The sequence below is a fragment of the Lipotes vexillifer genome, unplaced genomic scaffold (assembly GCF_000442215.2).
Source record: "Lipotes vexillifer unplaced genomic scaffold, Lipotes_vexillifer_v1.1 scaffold926, whole genome shotgun sequence".
Taxonomy (NCBI): domain Eukaryota; kingdom Metazoa; phylum Chordata; class Mammalia; order Artiodactyla; family Lipotidae; genus Lipotes; species Lipotes vexillifer.
In genome coordinates this window covers 195,890-212,501 of record NW_006798085.1, presented here as the reverse complement: position 1 = coordinate 212,501, position 16,612 = coordinate 195,890, and the positions used below count along the sequence as shown (strand labels likewise).

Here is a 16,612-nt window from a genome sequence, read left to right as displayed (position 1 = left end):
AGCAGGAATAGAGACTCAAGTGCTGAGGAGACCCGAGAGATGAATTAGAGCACTGGGCACAGACTGTCCTGCCATCGTGGGGTTCATAGGATTGTATCCCGGAGACTGGTTAGATCATTGATGTGGCTTGTCATTACTAGAATAAAGGACAGTGGCATATGGCACCAGGGCCCTTCCAGGCTGAGGCAGCTCCAGCAGGAAGGGGCTCCAGTTTTCTCACAGGAAGGGGGGTTATGTGTAATACTCAAGGCCTCTTCTCATTTGTCAACCCCCGCTCACTCTGCTCTAGCTACTGAATGAACTGAGTGTAGTTGAGGCCGAGTTGCTTCTCAAATCCTCGGATCTGGTGGGCAGCTACACCACCAGCCTGTGCCTGTGCATTGTGGCTGTCCTGCGGCACTATCACGCCTGCCTCATCCTCAACCAGGACCAGATGGCACAGGTCTTTGAGGGGTAAGCAGGGCTTCAAAATGCAGGGCCCTGGTGCAGGGCCCTGGTGAATGCTGGTGGAAGTGGCCTGCAAAGAACATGTAGGGCTCTCACTATGCGGAAGTGCATGCCATTCAGGTGGGGAGGGGAGAGAGTATTGCCAAGGGACGGGAATCTTTGCGCCCCGGCCTGCCATTGCTTCAGGCACACCTCCCAACCTTGCCCCTTTTGACAGGCTGTGTGGCGTAGTCAAGCATGGGATGAACCGGTCCGATGGCTCCTCCGCAGAGCGCTGTATCCTTGCTTATCTCTATGATCTGTACACCTCCTGTAGCCATTTAAAGAGCAAATTTGGGGAGCTCTTCAGGTAAGAGAGGTGGGAGGTAAGGGGTAGAGAGTGGGACCTCGTCCCGTCTCCTTCCCATTACTGCCCCACTCAGGAGCAGAGCACAGCCCAGGACCCTGCTGTCTCTGAAGGGTCATTTGGGGATGGTGTCCTCTGCGTGTTCTTGGTTCCTGAGAGTGGGCCTCCTTCCTCATCAGCCTTGCCTCCAGCCCATGTCTGTGGGGCCCACATTCCTCCTCCCTGCCTCCAGAGGCCCCTGTGCCTTCTTCTCACTGGGTTCCTTCTCACTGGTGCCCAATCAGTCTGCTTTGTCCCATTTCCCCTTTTCTTGCCCTAAGGCCCCTTGTCCCTCACATTCTCCTTTTTTTTTCTTTTCTCGCCTTTCCTGACCATCCCTCTAGTTCACTAGCCCTTCCTCAACGCTGCTCTCTCCTTTTTCCCACCCCTGTAGCGACTTCTGCTCCAAGGTGAAGAACACCATCTACTGCAACGTGGAGCCGTCAGAATCCAACATGCGCTGGGCACCCGAGTTCATGATCGACACTCTGGAGAACCCTGCCGCTCACACCTTCACCTACACAGGGCTAGGCAAGAGTCTTAGTGAGAACCCTGCTAACCGCTACAGCTTTGTCTGCAATGCCCTTATGCACGTCTGTGTGGGGCACCATGATCCCGATAGGTATGGGGCGTACTGAGTGAGGAATGGGCACCACGCTCCCACCTGATATTGGGAGGGATGAGATGCCTGGGAGGTACTGCAACCTTGGTTATGGCCGGGGTGGAGATGAAAAGTTAATGAGTCTGAGGTTTTGCCGGGAACAAGGTTTTTCCTGAGGGCATTTGTACTTTTCCCCAGGGTGAATGACATCGCAATCCTGTGTGCCGAGCTGACCGGCTATTGCAAGTCACTGAGTGCAGAGTGGCTGGGAGTGCTTAAGGCCTTGTGCTGCTCCTCTAACAATGGCACTTGTGGTTTCAACGACCTCCTCTGCAATGTAGATGTGAGACTGGGGGTGGGGGAGTGCCGGACACCGGGCATTTCCCGGGGCAGGGGTCTGCTCCCAGTAATCACAGGAGCGGAGGGACAGAGTTTTGCAGAGTGGAGGCCAAGCGCTCTGAGTAGCCGCCCTCTCTCCACACTGAGTCCTGGTGTCTGTCTGCTTTTTTCCTCCAGGTCAGTGACCTGTCTTTTCACGACTCCCTGGCCACTTTTGTTGCCATCCTCATCGCTCGGCAGTGTTTGCTCCTGGAGGATCTGATTCGCTGTGCAGCCATCCCTTCGCTCCTTAATGCTGGTGAACTACCAATCCATAACCCCTAGAATGTCTAGACCCCCCAGTCTCAATACACACTGGACGGTCGCACTCTGGTTCAGTGTGGGGCTCCTGGTGGCACCAGAGGCCAGTCCTGTGGTGTGCCTCAGGCTGGGAGGGGCGTCTTTCTAACTCTGCATTTGCAGCCCAGATCTTTCCGGTTCCTGACCCTTCCAGGTACTCCCCTTATATTGCAGAAGTTTGCTACCCCACCTCTCCTCCAATGTTTTATCTCTTTTCGCCCGGCCTCAGCTTCCCTTTTAGCCCCTCTCCACCTGCAGATCCACGTACAGTCCGCCTTCATCCTTTCCCCTCTGCTTTGTCTTCCTCTCTGTAGCTTGCAGTGAACAGGACTCTGAGCCGGGGGCCCGGCTTACCTGCCGCATCCTCCTCCACCTTTTCAAGACACCTCAACTCAATCCTTGCCAGTCGGACGGAAGTAAGTGACCTTGATCTGAGCCGGCCAGCCGTGCAAAGTGTGGCCACCCCACCCACACCGTTTCTACTTTTGCTTCCCCTGACTTCAGCTGTCTCCCCAGACAAGCCTACGGTAGGAATCCGCTCCTCCTGTGACCGCCACCTGCTGGCTGCCTCCCAGAACCGCATTGTGGATGGAGCTGTGTTTGCTGTTCTCAAGGCTGTGTTTGTACTTGGTATGGGGGTAGGAAGGGAGTGGTGCCAGAAGTGTGTATAGGGTGGAGCGCCAGCTAAACTACAAAGGACAGTCTTTCTCTCTCCTGAAGGTGGTCTCTCTGACCTTTGGGGAGGAGACGAGGGAGGGAAGTATATTTCTGTCCCATAGGGCAGGATCTGGGGAGTTGCTGCTTCTGTGGGTCCGGGGTGGGTCTCCACACAGCATTCAGATCTCACTCTGCCCTCCCTATCTCCTGCCTGTGAACCACAGGGGATGCGGAACTGAAGGGTTCAGGCTTCACTGTGACAGGAGGAACAGAAGAACTTCCAGAGGAGGAGGGAGGAGGTGGCAGTGGCGGTCGGAGGCAGGGTGGCCGCAACATCTCTGTGGAGACAGCCAGTCTGGATGTCTATGCCAAGTACGTGCTACGCAGCATCTGCCAGCAGGTCAGTCTCACCTTCCCCCCACACCTCCTAAACGCCGCTATATAATATAGTCCTGTTTCCTACCATGATCGCACCACCTCCCTGCCATACATCATGTCCCTCACCAACCCCCCAGTCCATCCCCCTTATTCCTAACCTGCTTACTGGTTGCCCCAGTCCCCCGATTCTCGGCTTCCTCAGGAATGGGTAGGAGAACGTTGCCTTAAATCGCTGTGTGAGGACAGCAATGACTTGCAAGACCCAGTGTTGAGTAGCGCCCAGGCCCAGCGCCTCATGCAGCTCATCTGCTACCCACATCGGCTGCTGGACAATGAGGATGGGGAAAACCCCCAGCGGCAACGCATTAAGCGTATTCTCCAGGTAGGCCAAAGCGATGGGGGTCTTGGAGGAAGCAGTGGGGCCTGAGCCTGGGGTGAAACGATGGGAACCTTGAGAGAAAAAGAGAGAGGGAGTGAAGTAGGAAGGCTTCACTCGAGGATGTGGGTGAAAGGTGGTGAGAGAAACAGCTCCAGCATGGGTTTTGAAGTTAAGCCAATATGGTCTAGACTGGAGAGTGAACTGTTGGGTGAGTGCACAGCTATCTGGAGTAGGACTCTAGCTTATCAGTGGGAGGCATAGCATCTGGGAGGCCTAGTTTTGGGCCTTGTATGTTTGGCATGTTGGTCATGGCTGTCATGAGTAGTAATACTACCGAAGAGCTATTACTTATCGAGCGGCTGCTTCAGGTGGGGTACCATGCTCAGCACTCTACATAGATTTTCTCATTTACTCTTTACAGCCTTGCGAAGTAGGTAAGAATATCCCTATTTGACCAGTGAGGAAACTGAGGCTTGAAGAGGTTAAGTAACTTGCCCAAGGTTCAGGAGCTCACACAGCTAGGAAGTTTAGAGTCAGTATATGAGCCCAGGTCTGCCTGTGCCCTTCCTGCCTCACCACGCTGCTGCAGACGTTCATGTGACTGGAGGGTGGAAAAATAAAGCCGTTGAGGAAAAGCTAAAGGAATGAGGCTTCTTCAGCCTGGAGGAGATAATGCCAAAGAGAGATTAGCTGAGACTAGCCTTTGGGTCTGTAAAGGACTTTGAGCAGCTGGTTGGAAACAGGAGCAGCGAGCTTCAGCTTCAACATCAAAGATTTAGGTTAAGCATTAAGCAGAACTTCCTGATGCTAAGGAATGTGAGGCTCTGGAACAGGAAACTGGGGAAAGATGTGAAATCTTTCCAGAACCGCTTTTAAAATAGGATAGACTTTTCAGTCATTTTGGACTATTTAGGTATGATCTTCCCTAAAGAGGGGACATAGAGGTCCCTTTCAGACCTCCAGGCATATGTGTTGATTTAAGTTTGTGAGAGATCAGGAGCTGGCATCGGGGTGCTGAGTGGCTGGGATGACACAATGATGACTAGCTTGTGGGTGGGGTCTCTGTCACAGAACTTGGACCAGTGGACCATGCGCCAGTCTTCCTTGGAGCTGCAGCTCATGATCAAGCAGACCCCTAACAATGTGAGTGGTGCCCGGGCCCTCTCTTTCCCATGCTTACTTCCAGCGACACATGTCAGGGAGGCGGGCCGCCATAGAAGAACCTAGGTCCTACCTTTGGGTTCTGGAGATCAGAGAGGATGGGAAGATGGCGGACATTTGGAGCCGATGATAAGGCACATGGGTTGGGATTGTTGGAGCTCTGAGCTGTGGGGAAGGTTGGTGGCGGTGGCCATAGAGGCTGTTTCTGTGGCCACAGCTGTAAGGAGGTATGTAAAGGAGAAGACAGTGGGGCATTGGAGAGATACTGCGAGGTGCTGGAGGACACGACACCCAGCAGAGTTGTGTCCGTTACCCTCCTGTCAACCTCCATGGATGCCTTCCTGTGTCCTCATCTCCCAGCTCTCCTACCATCTCTTTGCCTTTGCTGCCAGCTACCTATTTAGCACCCCTGTGCCTTTCATCCTCCTCAGGAGATGAACTCCCTCTTAGAGAACATCGCCAAGGCCACAATCGAGGTTTTCCAACAGTCTGCAGAGACAGGGTCGTCTTCTGGAAACACTGCAAGCAACATGCCCAGCAGCAGCAAGACCAAGCCCGTGCTCAGGTTGGGTAGAAATGTGTTAGGACCCATCCCCTTCTGAGTTTTCTCCTCTGGTAGTGTAAATGATTTCAGCCACCTGGAGATGCCAGGCATGTCCATCAGGAAAGGAGAGGATGGGTTGTTCCAACCTTGCCCGGCTCCTCTGTAACCCTGTGCGCGCCATCTCTCCAGTTCCCTAGAGCGCTCTGGTGTATGGCTGGTGGCTCCTCTCATTGCCAAACTGCCCACCTCAGTCCAGGGGCACGTGTTAAAGGCTGCTGGGGAAGAATTGGAGAAGGGCCAGCACCTGGGTTCCTCTTCGCGCAAAGAACGCGATCGACAAAAGCAGAAGAGGTAAAGCGGCTACGAGGGGGCCGGGATTGAGGGGTAGAAAGGAGAGGAGGCATACCCAGGGAAGAAGAAAAGTTGGGGCAAAGAGGTGAGGATCAAAATCAGAAAAATGGTCAGAGGATAAGAGTGATAGTTGAGCAAGAGGCTAGATCTTAAAAGAGTAGAGTCTGGGGCTCAGAGGAATGAGGTTGGAAGTTGCCTGACCTACAACCCACAGTCCTGTACTTTTCTTTTTCTTTTCCTCCCATCTCTAGCATGTCCCTGTTGAGCCAGCAGCCCTTCTTATCCCTGGTGCTGACGTGTCTGAAGGGTCAGGACGAGCAGCGCGAGGGACTTCTTACCTCCCTTTACAGCCAGGTCCACCAGGTACAGGTCCCTGTGCCCTGGAGCCGGGCAGGAGGGCAGAGAAGGATGCAGCCAAGAGGCCACTGAATCTTCAGTGTTTTCTGACAAGAACACCCTGGGTGCTTTGGCATGGAAACGAGAAGATCCCTGAGCTGTGTGTTGTACTTGTTTTTATCTTAGATTGTGAATAATTGGAGAGATGACCAGTACTTAGACGATTGCAAGCCAAAGCAGCTAATGCATGAGGCGCTCAAACTGCGGCTCAACCTGGTGAGAGAGGGAGCTGGGGAGAAGAAGGAAAGGGGTGGGGCTAGGACTGCAGACAAAGAAGCCCAAGCCCAGGGAGGCGAGGGTGAGGATGGAGGGCCCAGGCTCTTCTGGGTCTTCACGTATTAGCCCAGCTCTCCTAAAGGACGCAGGACCTGAAAGTGGTTAAGGAGGCTTGATCCTTGCAGGGACCCTGCCTCAGTATCCTAGATTCTGGCTGGGCCCGAGAAGCCCTAGACATCTATTGTGAAATGTTGAATGAGATCCTGGACATCCTTTGGTCCAACTCCATCATTTTATAAGTACGGAAACCAAGGCCGGGAGATGTCAAGAATTAAGTCGTTGGCCTGAGATCATGTAGCAAATCATAGGTACAACTGGAACATTGACCTCACGTGTCCCGAGTCACATCCAGCCCAGGTTATAATCTAAGCTTTCCTTAAATGCTGCACTCCGCCCCTGAGCCATCTGACTGACTTGTTGTGGCCCTGGCAGGTGGGGGGCATGTTTGACACGGTGCAGCGCAGCACCCAGCAGACCACGGAGTGGGCTGTGCTCCTCCTGGAGATCATCATCAGCGGCACTGTCGACATGCAGTCCAACAAGTAAAGCATCCCCATCCCCTCCCTCCAGTTTTGTACCCGAGAGGATCCCCTTCCCTGACACCAGGTGCACGACCCGCCGCAATCGGTGTGGCTCATACTGCGGACTCTGCGTTCCGGGGTTCCCCACACGGTTTTGGTGCCTGCTCCCTGCTCGTGTCCAACCCGGCTGTCTCTGTCTGTCTGAAACTCTTTCTCCTCTGGTTCCCCCCCCCGCCCCCGGCTTCCTGCCACAGTGAGCTCTTCACCACCGTCTTGGACATGCTGAGCGTGCTCATCAATGGCACCCTAGCTGCAGACATGTCCAGCATCTCCCAGGGCAGCATGGAGGAAAACAAACGTGCCTACATGAACCTGGTGAAGAAGCTGCGGGTGAGAGGAGGGGCCGAGGGCGAGGCCTAGAGGCCTGGGGTCTCAGCTCCCTATTCCCTGACCTTGCGTTTGCGGTCCAGCCTCAGTGGCATCGTCCTGCCCAGAGCCCCCTACCCTTCCCTTGCACGTCTGTGTTTTCTTTGTTATTCATATGGTAAGGATTTACCGAGTGTCTTCTTCCTGCTAGCTTCTGTGCTGTCCCCAGAGACTTCCCAGTCCCTCTTTTTCTGTGTCCTTGAACTCTTGTCCTGTCTTTCTGTGCCTGCAGAAGGAGTTGGGGGAGCGCCAGTCAGACAGTCTGGAAAAAGTTCGCCAGCTGCTGCCACTGCCCAAGCAGACCCGAGATGTCATCACATGTGAGCCACAGGGCTCCCTTATCGACACCAAAGGCAACAAGATCGCCGGCTTCGACTCCATCTTCAAGAAGGAGGCATGTTCCATTATCTTCCCATCCCCTGCTCCCCGCTCCCCACCTTTGTTCCCCTTTGGGTCAGAGCCTCCCCTGCATTAACCTCTGTAGCTGCAACAGGTTTATCAGGCTCTGTGGGCGAGAGCCATCCCTGGGGTGTTGAGCTAATCACTTAATTTTCCTCACATTTCTTCTTCCCATCTTGGGAGTCTCCCTCTCTTTCCTTGGTCTCTCCCTTCACCCCTCTGCACCTCCCATCACCCCCACCCACCTTTATACATACCACCCATTTCTCAGCACCCTACCCTCCTCTTTCCTCTGCCCCACCTGCCTCCCATACTGCTCCACCCCGGCCTGCACCCCTTTTATCCCTGCATCTCTCTCCCCCCGACCCTGTCAACCCATCTCTGCACAGTTTTATCTGTCCCCTCTCTTTGTCAGTTGCGGTATTTGTTGAGTAACCATAATCATTGTGTGAGTAGAGGGAGAGGAGAAAGAGAACGTGGAGTTCAAAAGCCAAAGTCCGACCCGTTCATATAGCCATACTCTTCGTTCTTTTCCTGGCTCAGTGTGTCTCTGTCTGTCTTTCTGCCTGTCTTTGTCTCTCTCTTTCTCTCTGCCTGTCTCTCTCTTCCTGTTTTTCTCTCTCTCTCCCTGTCTCTGTCTCTCTCTCTCTGCCTGTTTTCAGTCTCTCACTGCCTTTTCTTTCTCGGCCTTCCTGTTTCTGTATCTGTCTTCCTCTGTCAGTGTCTGTCTCTGTCTCTGTCTCCCTCTGCTCCCCGCCATCTCCTCTTAACTCTCTCTCCCCTGTGTGTGCGCGCGTGCGCGCGTGTGTGTGTGTGTGTGTCCATGTGTCTGTGTGTCTTCCTTTCACCATCTTCCCTGAATCTACCCATGACTTTCTTTTTCTTTTATTGCCAACAGATACTTTTCCCTCTCCTCCAAGTCCTCAAGTTTTCCAAGTCTTCTGTCTTCTGTTTTCCAAGTCTCAACAGCTCACTGTTTCTCATTTTCCGGAGCAGGGTCTACAGGTTTCCACCAAACAAAAGATCTCCCCCTGGGATCTTTTTGAAGGCTTGAAGCCATCAGCACCACTGTCTTGGGGCTGGTTTGGAACAGTCCGGGTGGACCGGCGCGTGGCCCGCGGAGAGGAGCAGCAGCGACTGCTGCTGTACCACACGCACCTGAGGCCCCGGCCCCGCGCCTATTACCTGGAGCCACTGCCGCTGCCGCCGGAAGATGAGGAGCCCCCAGCCCCCGCCCTGCTGGAGCCTGAGAAAAAGGCTCCAGAGCCCCCCAAAACTGACAAACCTGGGGCCGCTCCCCCCAGCACTGAGGAACGCAAGAAGAAGTCCACCAAGGGCAAGAAACGCAGCCAGCCGGCCGCCAAGACAGAGGTGAGCGCCGCTGCCACCTCGCCACAGCCCCGTCACGCCCCTTCCCCAGCCCCTCTCTCTTCCTGATGCTGTCGACTGGTTTGTGGGAGGGCTGGGGGCATCTGGGGAAGGGGTACCTTTAGAATTAGAACAGGGAACCACGTACATCCAGCTCCTGTTCCCCCCTCCTACCCCACCTGACCCCAGCCCTCTCCCCTTCCTCCTGTGCCGTTCACACAGGACTATGGAATGGGCCCAGGCCGGAGTGGCCCCTATGGAGTGACAGTGCCTCCGGACCTCCTGCACCATACCAACCCTGGCTCCATATCCCACCTTAGCTACAGGCAGGGCTCCATAGGCCTCTACACCCAGAACCAGCCACTGCCGGCAGGTGAGTGCCAGCTACTAGGCACGAGGGACTGACCCGAACATGCCTTCCGCCTGAGGGGCGATGCCACTCCTCCCAGAAGCTGTGGATGCCCGGGGCGCTGAGCAGGGCGCAGAGGGACGAAGAGCCTAAAGAGGTCAGCCTGCTCCCCTTTCCAGGTGGCCCCCGTGTGGACCCGTACCGCCCTGTGCGGTTACCGATGCAGAAGCTGCCGACCCGACCACCTTACCCTGGAGTGCTGCCCACCACCATGACTGGCGTCATGGGACTGGAACCCTCCTCCTACAAGACGTCTGTGTACCGACAGCAGCAGCCTGCGGTGCCCCAGGGACAGCGCCTTCGCCAACAGCTCCAGGCAAAGATAGTGAGAGGGGCCGTAGGGAGGGCCGTCAGGGAGAGGGGCTTTTGAGGGTCACAGGGATTGGGATCTTCACAAGGACACACAGAGTGGGAGATACAAGAAACGAGGTGGCAGAAAGCCCTTCCTGAGTTTGAGTTTGTCTCCTTTTTCCCTCTAGCAGAGCCAGGGGATGTTGGGACAGTCATCTGTCCATCAGATGACTCCCAGCTCTTCCTACGGTTTGCAGACCTCCCAGGTAAGGGCACGAGATGGTGAGAATCAGGGAGCTTGAGGCAGGCTGCGCTGCACAGTCTTGGCCCTGACTCCGTCTCTCTTCCTTCCCTCCAGGGCTATACTCCTTACGTTTCTCATGTGGGATTGCAGCAACACACAGGCCCCGCAGGTACCATGGTGCCCCCCAGCTACTCCAGCCAGCCTTATCAGAGCACCCACTCTTCTACCAATCCTACTCTTGTAGATCCTACCCGCCACCTGCAGCAGCGGCCCAGTGGCTATGTACACCAGCAGGCCCCAACCTACGGACATGGGCTGACCTCTACTCAAAGGTACCCAAGGGAGCCGGGGGTCGTGAAGACACACTGAGGCTTTCAGTTTGGGAAAACCTGGGCCTGGAGGTGATGGGACTAGTCAGAACTTTTGGAGGCATCAAGAACACTTATCTGGCCACCTGGCCTGTCGCCACAAAATGCCAGAGCTGGAAGGGACCCTGGTGGCCAGTGTTCTCACACCTGCTTTCCAACATTTCTTCGAGGACCAAAGAGGGGAAATCATTTATATATGACTATGAAAAGGAAAGATCGGGGGTTCATAGATGCAGTGTGTGGTAAGGAGTCATCCAGCCACTATTAGAGCAGTTTAGTGCTGGAATGGACCAGCGAACACATTCTCCCACCATGCTGAATGTCAGTCAGGCCTTAGTTAAGACTTTGGAGCCGTGGCTTGAGGCTCTGCAGCTTAGGGTTGAGAACACTGCAGGGCGGACCAGAAGAAAAGTCCCTTACTTAGACGTGCCTTAGGCCCACTGTGTGGCCAGCACTATGCTAGGACCAGGTGGGGTGAGGAAAGCTATTTGAAAAAAATACAAAGTCCCTCACCACAGAGAATTTCTACTATACCTGGGGAGAGGAGACTTACTCAGAAGAACACTTAGGGAACACAGTGATGAAAGATATAATTAGCTGTGCAGTTGGGTGCCGTGAAGTAAATGGAAATTCAGGAACAGTGCGGGATGATATCATCGTGGGCCTGAGTCATCAGAGAAAGTTCTGTGAAGGAGGTCAGACTTGAGTTGGCCTTTGAAGCATAGCTGTGATTTGGATTTGCGGGGAGGAGGAGAAGGAGGGGGATCCCAGGTAGAGGACGTAGCATGAGCAAAGACATGGGGGCCCAAATGAGTAGGGTGGCTGGGAGGACAGGAAGGAGAAGAGCTTGGCTGGAATGTAAGACTTGTACCAGGGAAGGAGTAGGGATAGGCTGGGAGTGTGCAGGTTGAGAGAGAGCCTTGAACGTTCGGTGAGGGATTGAGACACAATCCCAGAAAGCACTCTTTTTTTTTTAACAAATTTATTTATATTTTATTTATTTTTGGCTGCGTTGGGTCTTTGTTGCTGTGCGCGGGCTTTCTCTAGTTGCGGCGAGCGGGGGCTACTCTTCGTTGCGGTGCGGGGGCTTCTCATTGCAGTGGCTTCTCTTGTTGCAGAGCACGGACTCTAGGCATGCGGGCTTCAGGAGTTGCGGCACATAGGCTCAGCAGTTGTGGCCCGTGGGCTCTAGAGCGCAGGCTCGGTAGTTGTGGCGCACGGGCTTAGTTGCTTCGCGGCACGTGGGATCTTCCCGGACCCGTGATCCCTGCATTGGCAGGCGGATTCTTAACCACTGCACCACCAGGGAAGTCCCCAGAAAGTACTCTTTTGATCAGGAAAGTGATGTGATGATTTGGGCGTGTTGAGAGATTAACGTGGAATTCATGGAGAGGATGCGTACAGAAGGTGACAGAAGACTTGAGACGGGCCCTGCCAGTAGCCTGTTGCAGTGAAGTACAGACTGGGGTCAGAAAGGTGTAAGGAGCAATAGAAAACAACAGTCTTCAAGACCCTGACGTGTTACTGGGGACCAACAACAGTGATAAGCAGAACCACCTCAGTGGTGTCTATGGAATGCCTACCTTGTGCTGAGACTGTGTTTCATTTTTCATAAGAGAAAACCAGCTACAACAGAATTGAAAAATTCCTAACCACGAAGGGTAGGAGACACTAAAATGGGGTGTTGTCTTTGCTCCTCATTCCCCAACCTAGAAGTCTGTCAGAAGCCAAAAAGGCTCTTCTGGTTGGTGACAGGAGGAGTGAATGAAATGGCCTGTTGATGTTTCTTTGGGGTCAGGGACCTGGGGCTCATCTGCCCCCCGCCTCTCCCACAGCCCATGCCTTGATCTCTGTGCCTCCTTGTCTTTGTAGGTTTTCCCACCAGACACTGCAGCAGACACCCATGATAGGCACTATGACCCCACTGGGCGCCCAGGGTGTCCAGGCTGGCGTCCGGTCGGCTTCCATCCTGCCTGAGCAGCAGCAGCAGCAGCAGCAGCAGCAGCAGCAGCAGCAGCAGCAGCAACAACAGCAGCAACAGCAGCAGCAGCAGCAGCAGCAGCAACAGTACCACATCCGGCAGCAGCAGCAGCAGCAGATCCTGCGGGTAAGGCCCTAGGATTTTCGTCTGGGACCTGGGAGCCCGAAGAGGAGGGGGAGGAGGAGGAAGGGGACTGGGAGTGGGAGAGGAGGAGGTGGAGGAGAGGCACAGGCTCTTCCAGGTGGTTTTCAGCACTGAATGAGGCAGTGTAAGGGCATACCCCGGCAGGGCAGCTGGCACGTAGTGGGGGCGTAAGAAGCCAGTTCCTTCCCTCCCTCTTTTTCCGGGGGTCCTGGTGGGAGAGAGTTGGGGGTCATCTGCTTGGTGCTCCACATTTGATTTTCTCTGCAGCTCTCCGGGCGGGGCGGGCAGCGGACCCAGAGTTCCCACCCTGTGCTTCTTCCCCCATCCCCATATCCCTTCACCACTGAGGTTCAGCCCCTTGCTCTCCTTAGACAGATCTCTTCTGTCTTCACAGCAGCAGCAGCAGCAGCAGCAACAGCAGCAGCAGCAGCAGCAGCAGCAACAACAGCAGCAGCAGCAGCAGCAGCAGCAGCAGCAGCAGCAGCAGCAGCAGCAGGCAGCTCCTCCCCAGCCCCAGCCCCAGTCCCAGCCCCAGGTAGCTGCTGGACTCCAGCCCCGGCCTCTGGGACAGCGGCCCAGGCTGGGGACAGTGTGCAGCCATGGCGAGGCGGGAGGCAAGGCAGGGCCCTCCTCCGAGAGCTGGGGACATGAGGACGGGGAAGGAAGGGGAAGGTTCGAGTTCATTCTTCCACTTCCCATCTTCACCTCAGTTCCAGCGCCAGGGGCTTCAGCAGACCCAGCAACAACAGCAGACAGCAGCTTTGGTCCGGCAGCTCCAACAACAGCTCTCCAGTAAGCCCGCCTTTCTTCCCAAGGAGAGCCCCACAGAATAACTGGGGGGCCGGCGGAGCGGGGAAGGCCAAAGTAGCTGAGGCGATTGCTTCAGGCCCCGGTTGTGAGGGGAAGCGTTGCCTTCCATCCCTTCCCTCGGTGCCTGAATGGCTCTCCTCAAATGCAGACCGCCGCCGCCCCTGCTCGGCCTCCCACCCCTGATAATCTCTGGTTTTTCACAGATACCCAGCCACAGCCCAGTACCAACATATTTGGACGCTACTGAGCCACCTGGAGGAACTGCTTGTGCACTGGATGGGGCCCCACCCTTTCCTCTTAATTCCCAGTCCCCTTCCTGGGCTAGCACCAGTAGTGGTTGGGGCTTTTCCCTCAGGCTCCATTTTTAATGAGTTTTTAGTATTTTTGTTAATGTGAGGCATTGAGCTGTTGGGTTTTGTATATTATTTATATAGAGACCCCAGAGCTGTTGCACCCAATACACAGAGCTTCTTTGCAAAGGGGAGTGTGTGAGTCTGCATGTCCGGGAAGGGCGGGCTCTCGGAAGGGTGCGGGCCGGACCAGCAAGTCAGCACCTTCATTCTGTTCAGATCATCTCCCCTGTTTACCTTCCACCCCCTAAATTTCTGAATTCTAATTGGCTTACTACCCTCTCTTTTCTCCAACCTGTCAACGTGTTAAGGGTTGGGGCCTTAGTCTCTCAGTAAGGGCGGTTCACCTTCTCAGCTAGATGGTGTGGCTTCTATATAGTTTGTCTCCATGGGAGGATACACCGCTGGGATTGGTAGGGGGCCGCTGGGCCAGAGGAAAAGTCACTGGAACCTGATTCTCCTTCCACCCATCCCACATGCTGGGTCTTGAACAAGCTTCGAGGTGGGGGGTGACAGACACTGCTTACCCTTTTTGCCACCTTCTGTGGTCCCCATAATGTTCCAAGTGATATCCTAGATAGGGAACTTCCCTGAGTCACATTTCTGGGATGAAACATTGCCCTCCATTGGCAAGTGTCGCCACCACATAGGTGGTGGAAGGACAGTATGGTTCTAGGAGGAAGAGAAACCAGCAAAAGGAAGCATCCTTTTCTCTCTCTGCTCTGTTGCTGGAACTTCTTGTTTTCACATGACCCACCTTGGCAGTTACCCAGTGTGACCTGCTCACTCCCATTTTACAGTAGAGAAAACTCAAAACTGTTGCTCCAGGGTCACGTTTGGAACTGCAGCAGGACCATTCTCAGCCCCCTTGCCTTCAGGTTTGGGGCCCTAGATCTAAGGCTATCCAGTAGAGCCAACTGGTTTACTACCATGGAGTCTTCTGGTATGCCCAGGCTGGAGCTGGAAGAGGGCTAGCCCCAGCCTCATGGGTGGATGGTACCAGATGATCTGAAGTTTCAGGATACCGTCCAGGTCGTAGTTGCACTCTATTACTGGGAAGTGTCAAGTGTGCTGGTAAAACCAGGAGCACCAGTCAATACCCAAGTTACAAAAAAAAAAAAAATTCCCTCTTTGAGGTCCATGAAGCCCTTGCTCAGATGGGACTTACCAAGTTTAAGAGTTGTGTACACAAGGAGTGGAACTCCCTGACAGGGTAAAGTTGAACATGATTGAAGTTTTCTTCTGCCCTGTCCTATCCTGACAGAAACATTCTGAGGAGCTATAGGGGTAGAGGCTTCGCTGGGATAAGGGACACTCAGAGGGGCTTGGGGTGGGGGGCTACTGAAACTGGACAGGTGCACTACACACAGAAACACAAGACACAAAGACAGCCAGATCTGGAGGAGAGAGACTGAAATGGTCCGACAACTGGCACGCTGACAGCCGGAGTGTGACATGCCCCAGCAGAAAGGAACAGCATTGACCTTTGGGAAAGTGACAGGATGAGGGCAAAGTGCCCCTCCCCCCCCCCACACCTCCTGGTTGCTGCTTGAGTGGTGCTGGTGCTGAGGAGAGCTGAGGGATGCCAAGTGAGGTGGAGGTAGGTCTTCGTGGAGTGTGACTGGGGACTCCTGCAGGCAGTGCCTCAGTTTCTCCCTTTGTTTCAAGGTCTCAAGCTTTGCAGGTAAAGTTTGGACCAGCTGCCCCGGAAGATCACCTGACTGTGACCTGAGGGGTGTGAGAGAGAGAGGGTGGGGAGAGAGCTTGAGGAGAGCGTGCTTGAGCCTGGGAGGAACTGGGCCATGCCCCAGGACTTGAGCCATCTCTGGCACAAAAGGAGTTAATGGCAGGGACCGCGCCCCCCCGTGTCCGGGCACGCGCAGCGCGCCCCCTCGGTGCGCGGGCACAGCAGCCAGGCTGCCGGAGAGCAGATCTCGGGGATTCGGGTGCGAAGCCCTTGGCCTGGAGGCGATATGGGTGGTCCGTGGCCCGGTTCAGTCGCTCGCAACAGCCCGGGGAACAGGTGAGGCCGCCTGCCCCGGTCTCTCATCCTCTAGCTGCCCATACCTTGCCCTGATCCTATCCCCCTCCCCCAATCCTGGGGTGCTCCACTTCCCAGTCAGTGCTCCCCATCCATCTCAACCCCACGTTCTCCATCAGCACCCCTGACCCCCCAATCCTCCCCTGCTTTTCTCCTCCACCTCCTCCCTGAATCCCGCACCCTTATCATCCTCCCGCCCATGGTCCCTCTGTTTCCACAGCCCGGCCCGCATGCTCATCAAAATACCCCTCCTGAAGGCCCCCAGCCCCATTCCTGTATAGTACATTGCCAGTCCCCCCTCCCCCGCAGTGCAGCCCCATCTCTCTTCCATCATAGCATCTCACAGCCAGGCTCCCTCCCCCACTCTCTGCAGGCCCCCCCCAATGGAGGCCTTTATCCTATCCTCCCCCATTCCAATGCAGCTCCGTCCCCCAATACCATTCCGAACCCGCATAGCCCCCAATACTGCAGTTCTTGACACCAGTCCATTCCTGCACAATGCCCCTAGCCCAATACTGCTCCAGACCAGAAGGTACCCCCAGATGCCATTCTAATCCCCGGCATTGCCGCCTCCCCTTGTCTTCTCCCAAATTGCAAGTTGGACCAGGATGGAGATCTTGGCCTTGAAGACTCACAGTGGGTCCTAGGGTACAAAGGGCGTTTGGGGGTCGGTCGATTTGTCTAGGTGTTCACGGGGGGAGGGGCTGCAGGAAATTGACTCAAAGGAGAATGGCATTTGGTGCTGAAGGGTTACTGGAGAGGGAGGCATCCCGAAAGGGTTAATGGAATTTGCGGGGAGGGGCGGCACCGAGGGGGTTAATGATGTGTGTGTGGGGGGGGGTTGCTGGCGGGGAAGCCGTGTGAATGAGCGGTCTGTGCCCCGGAGTTGCCATGGAGACAGTGAATGGGGGGATTGTGTGAACTCAGCTGCGGGCTATCCCCCCCAACACACACACACACACACACACACACACACACACACACACACACACACACACACTCTCCTT

The 16,612-nt window shown here is 55.0% G+C and overlaps 2 protein-coding genes across 8 annotated transcripts in view; both read left to right on the top strand.

Annotated features, from left to right (window-relative positions):
• Positions 1-13,696, top strand: part of MED12 (mediator complex subunit 12) — a 22,928-nt gene extending 9,232 nt beyond the window's left edge. The window contains exons 20-45 of one of the 4 annotated variants that reach the window (XM_007470107.1): positions 290-453; positions 665-796; positions 1,227-1,454; positions 1,632-1,776; positions 1,950-2,070; positions 2,426-2,527; positions 2,628-2,741; positions 2,993-3,168; positions 3,349-3,528; positions 4,597-4,668; positions 5,118-5,251; positions 5,420-5,581; positions 5,833-5,944; positions 6,104-6,193; positions 6,686-6,795; positions 7,029-7,164; positions 7,433-7,594; positions 8,596-8,970; positions 9,190-9,340; positions 9,496-9,692; positions 9,856-9,933; positions 10,026-10,243; positions 12,152-12,386; positions 12,799-12,939; positions 13,115-13,196; positions 13,418-13,696. In XM_007470107.1, the coding sequence (XP_007470169.1) occupies positions 290-453; positions 665-796; positions 1,227-1,454; positions 1,632-1,776; positions 1,950-2,070; positions 2,426-2,527; positions 2,628-2,741; positions 2,993-3,168; positions 3,349-3,528; positions 4,597-4,668; positions 5,118-5,251; positions 5,420-5,581; positions 5,833-5,944; positions 6,104-6,193; positions 6,686-6,795; positions 7,029-7,164; positions 7,433-7,594; positions 8,596-8,970; positions 9,190-9,340; positions 9,496-9,692; positions 9,856-9,933; positions 10,026-10,243; positions 12,152-12,386; positions 12,799-12,939; positions 13,115-13,196; positions 13,418-13,461 (3,861 nt within the window). In that variant the 3' untranslated portion in view covers positions 13,462-13,696. Of the gene's footprint in view, positions 1-289; positions 454-664; positions 797-1,226; positions 1,455-1,631; positions 1,777-1,949; positions 2,071-2,425; positions 2,528-2,627; positions 2,742-2,992; positions 3,169-3,348; positions 3,529-4,596; positions 4,669-5,117; positions 5,252-5,419; positions 5,582-5,832; positions 5,945-6,103; positions 6,194-6,685; positions 6,796-7,028; positions 7,165-7,432; positions 7,595-8,595; positions 8,971-9,189; positions 9,341-9,495; positions 9,702-9,855; positions 9,934-10,025; positions 10,244-12,151; positions 12,387-12,798; positions 12,940-13,114; positions 13,197-13,417 lie in introns of all 4 variants that reach the window. The other 3 variants (XM_007470109.1, XM_007470108.1, XM_007470106.1) reach the window with 3 other exon arrangements.
• Positions 13,697-15,453: 1,757 nt separating this feature from the next.
• The window catches only part of NLGN3 (neuroligin 3), a 23,363-nt gene continuing 22,204 nt past the window's right edge, over positions 15,454-16,612 (top strand). For 3 of the 4 annotated variants that reach the window (XM_007470104.1, XM_007470103.1, XM_007470102.1), the window contains exon 1: positions 15,454-15,587. The gene's annotated coding sequence lies outside the window, so the exon portion shown is untranslated. The remainder of the gene's footprint in view (positions 15,588-16,612) is intronic. The other variant, XM_007470105.1, reaches the window with a different exon arrangement.